The sequence below is a fragment of the Fulmarus glacialis genome, unplaced genomic scaffold (genome assembly GCF_000690835.1).
Source record: "Fulmarus glacialis isolate BGI_N327 unplaced genomic scaffold, ASM69083v1 scaffold14412, whole genome shotgun sequence".
NCBI lineage: Eukaryota > Metazoa > Chordata > Aves > Procellariiformes > Procellariidae > Fulmarus > Fulmarus glacialis.
Window position 1 is genome coordinate 6,233 of NW_009199882.1, and position 10,477 is coordinate 16,709.

A 10,477-nucleotide genomic window follows, 5' to 3' on the forward strand; every position below is an offset into this window, starting at 1 on the left:
ATCATGATCTCCAGCTCCAAAATCTTTTAGCCTATTTCAAAGTGCTTTATACAGTGAATAAATAAGTTTGTTCCTGTTCGACAGGTATAAGGACTGCGGCACAGAAAAAAAAACATTAACTTTTTGAAGCTCGCATAGTAAATTGATGACAAACCTAGAAGAACAATCTCAGGTTACGTAGTTGCCTCAAATACATACTGTTGACTGGAACGGACTGCTCTTCATCTTTCTGGTAGGTTGAATTTAAAGCTTATTTTGTGGAGGTTCTAACACAAACATTTCTACAGCATGATAAACAAGTTTGTCACTGTGACTGTAAATAGGGCATGTCCCAACTCAAATGTTCTGTGTCCTGTGGAGTTTTAGATTCTGATCCGGTTACATTACTGTTTAAAATGATTGATACGTGACTTCTGTGGACTTTGAGTCAGCACAATTTTTGAGGTGTTTCCTATTTTTTTCTGTCTGCTTAACAGATTAGTTAGTGGTAAAAAGTATATAGTACTGGTTCATCTTTGTTTTCAATTTCTGAGTTTCCTAACCTAACAGTTAGGAAAAACTTATTTTTATTGCTAAGTGCAGCAGAGTTGCTTTTTATCTGCAGTCCTTAAAAGATGAATACTCAAACTGAAGTTTTCTATTTGCTTATCAGTAGAGCCCACTATTTGCCTAGCCTGATGTAGACACAACTAAATCTGTCACCTGCTTCTGTAGTTTGCCTAGGTTGTCCAATTAGTTACGGCTTTCAGATTCATTGTTGTGGAGATGTGTAAAAATAAGAGTTTGTGGAAATTAGTTACTTATAAATAAGCTTTATATTCCTAATTATGTTTATATGAATTTTCTAGAACTATGCCAAGAAAAAGAAAGCTGTTGGCTCAATTAAGTGCTCTCCAGAGCAGCTCCAGCTTCCCTCCTTTTGATGCCTTGGAGAACCTGAATGCTACGCCTGATGGGGATTCTTCTCCAAAAAGCAGCAAATATTTTGCGATAGAGAAAAAAAATTCTTCCCAGCTAGAAGCAGATTTTTTCAACCAGCCCTGTGTTAGTCTGGCCAAGTCATTTCTGGGACAGGTAAGACATGAACACTGAGATTACTGTACTGGAGCATGTGCTAGGTAATAACTTAGTGTAAAAGGATGAAATTCTTTTTTTGCCATTTGACTCCAGGGCTTTGCTATTTTTAGGAATACAGCTCTCATTCCTTCTCTTGTTAAGTTCAGTGGAATTTAAAGATGAGTAGCCAAATCTATTTTGGATGAAGTCAGAGGAGTAATTTTGCAGGTTTAGTTTACTGTCACATTTCAGAATTAGTTTTTTTGTGGAGTTTTTCTCCCTTTTTTCTGGTTTACTGAAATGTACTTTGCTGTTTGTGGTTTGAAGGTTGTTTCAGGCTCATTATTTTCCTTTCAGGTATTCCTTTATTTGTTTTTGGCTCTTGCTTAGCCCAGTGGAAAGTAATGCTCTGCAGTCAGCAACTTCTCCTCCTCTGCCTCCATTTTACTATCTTGTGATGCTAACAGCATGGCAGCCCCTTGGCCTTTCTTGACAAGTATCCACTGTCATAGTGTACTCAAATATTTCATTCTCATCTGCAAGTTCAGCAGACTGCTTGGTACTTTCTTTTATGCTGCCCTGTATGCTTTGAAAGTTGTATCTCATGCTTTTATTTTTGCTGATCTGAATAACTCGATACTGTCAGTACACATGGTGAGCGCTCTAATGATCACCTTTCTGAGGTTATTAAAACAAATATGCAAGGCAGCACAGGCCCTAGTGTGGAGACATTTAGGACTCCACAGGCCCACAGTTACACTCTCTTCACTCTGAAAACTGATACTCCTATCTTTTGTTTCTGAGTTTTCAAGCCATTACTAGTTCATGAAAGGACCCTTCTCCCTTATCCCATTGGAAAGGAATCTTTGGACCTTCTTGAAAGCCTTTGGAAATCAGAGTGGGGGAGATTAAATGTGTCTCTTCTGCTTAGAGAGTCCTTCAGAAAACCCTCCTGCTCTTTCCATGGGAGGGAGTTCCTCCAGTGTTTTACCTATAAAAAGTTCCAGTCTGGGACCTCCTAAATGCCATTGCAAAATGTGTTTTTAGTTTCACTGCTATGGTCTTATCTTCTCTGAGTCTTTTTTATACCTTTATTGTCTGTAGGGTGAACAGACTCTGGCTTCTCATTGGTTTAGATAACTTCAGGAATTTGTTCCACAAACTGTTGGCTTTGGCCTGTCTTGCTGTGTCTAGCTTTTTTTTTATTTTCTAAGGATATTGTCTTGCTTGTAATTGACGCCTTTGCTTTGCTTTTTAACCCTGCTGGGGTTTTTTTGGTCTGTCTTAACCTCTCTCTCATACGTCATGTGTGTTTGCTATCTTTATAGACATCCTGCTCGAGGCTTGCCTTTCCAGCTTTAACCTTTGGCTGCCTCTTTTAAGTTCTTCCTAACAATCTTCCTCACTTTATGTAGTTTCCCCTTTTTGCCGGTAAGCAGAACTCTGACAGTTTATTTTTGGACCTTAATGCTTGTGGAAGGACACTGAACTTTATACTTCATGGTCATGATACAAAACTGTTTTTCAGGGATAAGTCTTTGGAAAAGACTTCGCTTTTTGTTCTGGATCAGTTTGAGAGTTCAGTCTTTTCTTGCGACATCCCCGATTACTCACTCCGCAAACCATAGCCTGTGTCCTGTCCTACTGTGATATTTACTTGGCCTGTATGAGGCTACCTGAAGTCTCCCAGTACTGATGCATTTTTTGTCTTAATGACTCCAACATCCTTATGCATTCAGTTATCCCGGGCAGATGAAATTTTAGTCCTAATTCTATGCTTTTCCTATTTAAGGCTAGAATTGCAAGCCAGGCGATTTCTATGTTAAGTTTAGATTTTCTTTTAAGTATAACCCCTAGTCTCCCATGACCCAGTCTATTGTCTCATTTTCTTAGAGTTGTAACTATAATGGTAATTTAGTGTTTCATTCATTATCTTCATTCTACCAAATTTTGGAGGTGCGTGGTATATTAATATTGCTTACCTTAAACGTGATACTTGAGTTCTTAGAACCAAAAATATACCCCAGAACATACATGCAATAAATGGCCTCGCAAAATGAACTGTCATAACACCAAGATACATCCTCAATGAGAAATAAAAATCTCTATAAAATAGTTTACTGTGAGGTATTGTGAATGATCACCATCTTTAAACTGTTTAACTGTGAGTATTTGGTGTGTCTGAAGTCGTGGAATTGCCTGCATGCTTTTAAAATCATAACCTAACCATTGCATTTCATCATATTGAACGAGAAATGTGGCCACATGGGTGTGCTTTTGGGGTGTTTACAGGCAGTTGCTAAACACCAGTGCTTTTCTGAAGTCACTGCATTTTTCATAAAAATAATAAACTGATTGTTTTCAACAGTTTGAGAAGTGCTGTAGGGATGGCAACATCTGAAACTGACTTCTGGAGCATCCATACTGGATCAGGTCAATAACTGCATTAGCAATCCAGCACAAACATCTGTTAAGAATTAAGCTTTGTTTCTTGAAGGTCATTTTTGAATGGCTTGTTTTCAAATATGGAAGCGCTGAATATAGTGTAATTAAACTGATAGCTCGTGCCTAAATGAGACTATACTGCAGTATTTCTTAAACATACATTAAGTAAAATAGGAAGTTTAGAAATCGGGTTAAACCACAAAAAACTTTGTACGAAGTTTAATGATTGTTTTATTTTTAAAGATAATCTTTTTACTGTCATGGTTTTTTTTTCCCCCCGCATCTGCTTTGTTTTATTTAAGGAGGTACCAGCAGCAAGGAACACACTGTAATAACAAAGATCTGTTGTTGTCTGCCTGAAGCCAATTCCCAGCTCTCCTGCACTGTCCCTCTCTGTGGTGCAGAAAACACAGAAATAGCATTGATACTCGCTCTGGTCATGATTATCCCTATGGTTAGGGACTAGGACTTGTTTGAAACATCTCTATGGAGAGAGACTGTCTAATCATAGTAGTTAGTTAATTGTGCCACTGTCATATTTCTTCTGATCTAAAGAATATACATTCATGATGCTTCAAGGTGGTGCTTTTTTGCTTTAAACATGGTGGATTGGGGTGGAGAATACAGAAAATAACCACAAAAGCAACTCTGTGGGCTTTATTGTATACAGGATCATAAATTGGTTCTTCATGATACTGCCACATCTAGACACTCCAGGCATTTTGTGGGGTGAATGACAGGTAGGAACTTCTTGTACTGGGCTGTGGCCTGGACAGTAGAAGCTGAAAAAGTTCACGTTAGCTTACAGACTGGACCGCTAGATGGAGGGGAGAGTATGTAGTACCATCAGGTCCTTTTTTCCGACTTCTTTGTTTCCACAGCTCTTGCGCTCTGGTTATTTTGTACAGAGGATTGCTAACTGATGCACTCTAACCTCTCTTTCAGATTTTAGTTCGCAAACTTCCTGATGGCAGAGAACTCTGGGGGAGGATTGTTGAAACAGAAGCTTATCTGGGTGGGGAAGATGAAGCTTCCCACTCGAAAGGTGGGAAGCAAACTCAACGAAACGCGGCAATGTTCATGAAACCAGGAACTCTGTACGTATATCAGATCTACGGGATTTATTTCTGCGTGAATGTTTCCAGCCAAGGTAAGTTGAGGCTGAGTTTTAATGCCTATAGCGTGGGGCTGATATTTCAAGCTACACTTCCCATGTTGCAGTCACTTGTAAGCTCCCTGTGGGCTCTGTGAAGTCAATGACTTGCTGTCACAATCTTTCTCTGGGACCTGGGTTTTGCCATTGTGAACAGTATGTAACTGTGGACAGACAGCGTATTAACTTCCAACCTTAGGAGCAGGGCCCATCTCCAGCTGCACAGTGACCAGCCCGGTGGGGTTTTGGTCCCAGCTGTGAGCTGTATGAGCTGTTCAGGCACAGAAATGAAGACTAAGGACTGGAGGGGAATCTTGATAGGATGGAGCTTTCAGTTTTGATGTCTTGGGCTGCTGCCTTATTCATGTGATTCAGTGAACTTTGTTCCTCAAAAGTGGGGAAGTAAATTTGCAGTCTAATGACAGCCTAAATCTTGGTGTCTGTTGTCATGACAAGAAACTCTTCTGTCTCCTATCTTTATCTTCAGAAGCTATAAATGTTGGGGAAAACAAAGGTCTGAGATGTCCTAAGCTTAAGCAAGGAGTCAAATGTAGGAGCATTTTAGCTGTTTTGCTCTATCTTAAACAAAAAAAAAAACCAAGTCAAAATACCCAGACTGTTACAGAATCTTCAATCTTCTGTTATTATTCTCAAGACAATATAATCAACCTCTAATCAAATTATTCTGGAATTTACTGAGACTCTCCTTCCACAGCTCCTCTTAACGTGCGAGTCTTAGTTCTAAAACTTGTTGGTTTTTTCTTTCCTGTAAGAATGACAGTGTCTGCCTTGCAGTAAAGCTATTGGTTAATTAGACACCTTGAAATGGCAGCAGGTATTTCTTAGATAAATACTCATTTTGTTAGAAAAAAATCTCAAAAATAATTTCTTTTCTTTTTCACCATTTCAAAGATATAGCTCAAAAAAAAAAAAACCCACCGCTTGTGTGTTCATAAGTGGAAAGCAAATGTTGTAACAGTGACCATTAATCCTCAGGTTTTAGCCTTTGGACAGGCGCCAAGCAGAAAAACAGCACCAGGTTATACTGTGGGGGAAGAGCCTGTCTTCCTAAATGGAGGTCTGGAGTCTGGTGGATGAACACATGTGAATTTCATTACGTTGTCTCTGCCAAATCTGTTCAGATAATGAAAGCAGAGTGGTTCTTTATTCAGCATGGGATTCTTAGTGTTTGAAATATTAGGAATAATAATTTTTATTAAAAAAAAAGATGCTTAGCCTTTGAATTCTAGAAAGATTTCTTTGAAATTTATACTTTGGGAAATTTTCCCTTACATACCTGTGTTTAGTTTTGTAGAAACTCAGTTAAAGAGCTCACTGTTGTGATGGATTTAGTTGGATTTTTCTGTTACAAACTTATTCTCCATTAGCCTGTTATACATCAGCTACGCTGACACCAAGCATAGCTGTCACTACCAGCTTTGTCAGGAACACACCGAAGTAAATAGCATGGCTGTGCATGTTGTGTGTCACAGAGGCATCTGCGTAAGTAGGATTTACTCCTTCAGTACACTTGCCCATGTGCAGGTGTGTTGAAAGAAAGAATTTGAGGCCGAATCATACCTGAGATGTTTTTCCCATCTTAACACAGATGGAGAAGCAGCCTATCCTGTCGTTTAGTCTCAGGGAAGGATTGAGGAAGTCGTCTTTTGTGGTGGCATTTGTGCACCTGGGTAGAAGGCAAAAGCATTTCATTTTCTGGATATGGGACAGTTCTTGGAAAATTTGTTTTGAATCTGGCTGTGGCTGTGCATAAAACACAAGGAAACACTGGCAAAAAAAAAAAAAAAAGCCTGTTGCGACATAGCTTGGTCCCTGTTAGTGGCACAGACCACGCTCTGCTTATAGCATGGACTTCTGATGTAATCAGTTTCATCATCTTTGTGCAGGGAATTTGATGCAAAATATCCAAGTACTTCAGGGTCTCCCTGAGAATGCTGCAAAAACCTGAGTGACTGACCAGGAGACTGTAAAAGGAGTATGAACATATTGCTGAAGGTGTCACTTGGAAAGACTGAAAGAGAGAACATGAAATGCTTTTCCTTTTCAAAGGGCACATCTCCAGTGGTGTCGCAGAGCTGCATCACTCTTTCTTGGATTTTGGCAGAGCACCAGGAGTTAAACAGTGGAGAACATAGGGTGATTGCATCTATTCCCATACATCATCTTCTGCCTCCTGTGATCTGCCAGAATCTTTCATATCCCCTCCTCAGCTGTCTTCCAAGCTGAAGGTTTCTAGTCTACTTAGGTATTCCTTCCTTAGGCTTTTGCTCCAAAGCTAGTCCATAACTTTGATCATCCTGGTTGCCTGTCCCTGAATCTCTTCCAGTTTTGTTCTATCTTTCTGTAGATGGAGGGGAGGAGCGGATCAAGTCTAGACATGCACACAGATTTCAGGACAGCAGAGCAACTTGCTTTATATGAGTAGTTGGGGTTTACATCTGGGAATACTGTATGGCATTGCTGCAGTAAATTGGAGCAGTGGAGAAGGGGAAAGGTTTTTGGGGGTTCTCTGGTGTCTTCAAACACACACAAACTGACCCTGGCTTAAGCCGTTTCAATTTTGACCTGGATGCATGTTAACAAAGTTCATACTGAATGACATGAGAATCGGGGGAAAACCTGAGGTTGATTTCAGGAGAAATCGGTTCTAGAGATTTTCCAAATGACTCTTGAAGGATGTTTCTGTTTGGCCATCGGGTGGTTTGCATCAAAATACTCATGCAATCATACACTGATTTTTAACAAACCATAAATTTCTGGAGACTACTGGAACAAGCACATAGATTTAACTGAGATCTAGTGTCATTTTAGGTGGTTTATTAAAGTTAGCACAAACTAATAATCACAAAAGAATTCTTAGCTTGGATTAAACTATCTAGTTTTGTAGTGTAGGCAAGTCCTTGTGCTGCTTAAATTACAGGATCCTTGTGGGAGGAAGACAAGCAGTTCAGAAAACCAGTATATCCTCTTAAGTACTGGCAGCGACTGCTGTCCTGCTGCTTCTCAGACTTTTGAACCGAGTGACCGTAGAGCGGACTTGGAGCTGCTAGCTTAATGAAAGCAGCCGTCCTTTTACTGGAGAGAGATCAGAGTGCTGCACTGTCCCTGTGTTGCCGGTGTTTTGCTACCTTCTTGGCACAGACACTGCACAGGGCTGTCCCAGACGCACACACTGTTGGGACCAGGCAAGCAGCATGAATTGGACTGTTGCAGCAGACTTTGTTGTAAAAAGTACTTTAACGCTGACTTGAATCATGCTGGGGCCTTCTTGGACCTTAATCAGCTCAGGATCTGAGGCCTATACAAGATGTGCAAAGCTTTATATGCGGCTCCTACTTGCTCCCTTCTGCTTAGCTTGTCAAGAAGGGGGTGTTTGGCTCATGAGACTCTGGCTCTTTAGAGCTCTCTTGTTTTGACACGTAACCTGTCTGTTTTAATATCAGGTGGAATAAACCTTCTCTTCTGCTTTCTGTATTTGACTTATGCTAAACTTCAGGCTCAGAGCTATCACTAGGGGATAGGAAAAGATGCATCACCAGCAGAGCTGTGCTTGCAGAGGTGCTTGGTAGAGCAGCTACAAAAGCATAGACTTTACCTTGAGAGCCACCACCACCGTAGTGTCCTCAGCAGTACGTCCCCAGCCCAGCCAGTTGCTGCCAGCAGACATCAGAAGCGCTTCAGCTGCAGCCCGTTGTTTTGCCACTTCACTGGGGCAAAAAGTTGTGGCTGTTAGCATGTTCAGTCAAGTTCACTTGACTGTATCTTTGTGTTCATAAAACCATAATGAGTTGAAGGATGGGCTCAAATATTTTTTGTCACTGAGGAAGGGGAAATCTTTGTGCACATCACTGAGATAAAGCTGCATCGTGTGGGATTTTACTGTAAGAGGTCTTCCCATCACTGTTGCAAATACTGGTACTGCCTGAAGCCATGATGGACATCACTACATTGGTTTTTTGGAGAAATCATAGATGATAGAGGAAGAAGAGTTTATAGAAAAAATATAACCAATGTCTTTCAGTGTGCATGAATCCTACAGTATATCCCGAGCAGCAAAATAATCTTAGTACAAAGAGCTTTCCCTAGAGTTAAGAGGGATGTTGGGCTTCCCCCACTTCAGGAAGAGAGTAAATGCCAGTCAAGCTTCTCTTTGACTTTGCTGTGATTTGTTTCTCTGGAATTTGCAGAGGTGTAGATTTTGCTGCCAGATCTGAAAGAATAGCTTGTAAAATCAAGAACCCAGTGATGCTCTGCCCAGGCCCAGGGTCACACTGTGTGGACTTCCCTCTAACTTTCGGATCGTAGACTAGGACTTTGAAGGAAGTGTTTCGGGAGCAGTGAATCAGGCGGGTGGAGAGAGAAATCTCCTTCTCTCCAGCGGCCAAAAGCTGTTTCCAAGAATGAGAGCTGGAGCCATTCCAGGGAAGGAGCAGCAAGCTGCGCAGTGGGGGTGTGGGACTTCCCTATAGTTTCATGATTTCTAGCTGCTCAGGGAGAGAATTGGCCCCTGCGTCACTGTTAGATCCCAGCTTTTAGCTTTGAATGCTGCTCGTTATATGGAGTGACTCTTAGGCATGGGAGGTAGATATTCAGCATCTCTGGACTGGCACTGCTGCTGGTGGCGTGTCAGCGGCTGTATCCATGTTAGGCAGATGCTGAATACAGATAACCCCCGAGAGCGAACTGCTGCAGGCTGCGGAGAGGGAGGCAGGCAAGCTGAAGCACTCTGGCAAGCAGGAGATGAGCCAGAAGGATTCAGCTACTCTTTGGTAGTTAAAATAAAACTTCTCATGTGCAAGTATGCTCAGGAGGACCCAAACATCAGCCCAGGGGTGCAGGGACAGTTGGGGGCAGAGCAGGCAGTAGCTCATCAGGGCATCCCTGCACTCTTACCCTGCCTGCTGTCTCCACCTCTTCCCAAAGCTCTTGTGGTGTTGCGCTCACATTCAGGGGCTGCTGGCTCGGAGCGGAGAGCGGGGTCCGTGTTGCACACGGCTAGAGTGAGTGTGAAAACTTTCTTGTAGAAATGCAGAAAGAGCAGCTGGAGGCAGAAATGCCAGGTACCCCCTGCCACGGCTCTGCTGATGCTCTGGGAGCACCTGCAGTTTCTCTGAGTGCGTGTCTCTCTTCACATGAACTCCCAAGGACTTGGTTCAGTTCAAGTGTAACCACGGTTTCCACTTGCATTTGTCATGGATGAAGGCAAGTACTGTAATTGGTGATTGCTCAGAATCCCACAGTTGTTCCTGGCGAGTGAGGCAGCATCCTGATGCGAAGGATGTTTCTTTGTGCATGGATGAAAAGCAGAATTAGGACATGGAGCATGTTCTTAAAAATCTAAAATGACCTTTGAGCTCTAAATCACTGTAGTACAGGGAAGCAGCTTTTGGCTGCCAGATTAGCATCAATCCCCTTCCTCAGGGAAGGGAGTGCCTGGGAACAGATTGCTGACAGCTGTTGGAAATAAGTCTGTTGACTTCACCGAGCTGTACTGAGGGCAGCGGGGGCTCTGAGCAGGTTCAGGGCAAGAGGCACACCTCACAAAAGCCAGAAATCAGGTCCTCAGTTGATAGGCTCAGTTGGGAGCCCAGGAGGGTGAGATTTGTACAAAATATGAGAGGGATTCTATTTTTGGAAATCGCAGGTCCTTAGAGATCTGTCAGTGCCTACAAAAAAAGCCTTTGCCAGGCGGGAGCGTGGCTCCAGATGTTTGAGGCTGGAGAGGGAGAGGGGATTCTTGTGGAGCGGCATCACCGAGCTCGAAGATGCTGGCGGGGGGGGAAGGCCGGGGGGGGCCCCAGC

The 10,477-nt window shown here is 42.2% G+C and overlaps 1 protein-coding gene across 1 annotated transcript in view; it reads left to right on the forward strand.

The window, feature by feature from the left end:
- Positions 1-852: 852 nt before the first annotated feature.
- The window catches only part of MPG (N-methylpurine-DNA glycosylase), an 11,247-nt gene continuing 1,622 nt past the window's right edge, over positions 853-10,477 (forward strand). Inside the window, exons 1-2 of the mRNA XM_009573400.1 lie at positions 853-1,074; positions 4,447-4,651. Of these exons, the coding sequence (XP_009571695.1) occupies positions 853-1,074; positions 4,447-4,651 (427 nt within the window). The remainder of the gene's footprint in view (positions 1,075-4,446; positions 4,652-10,477) is intronic.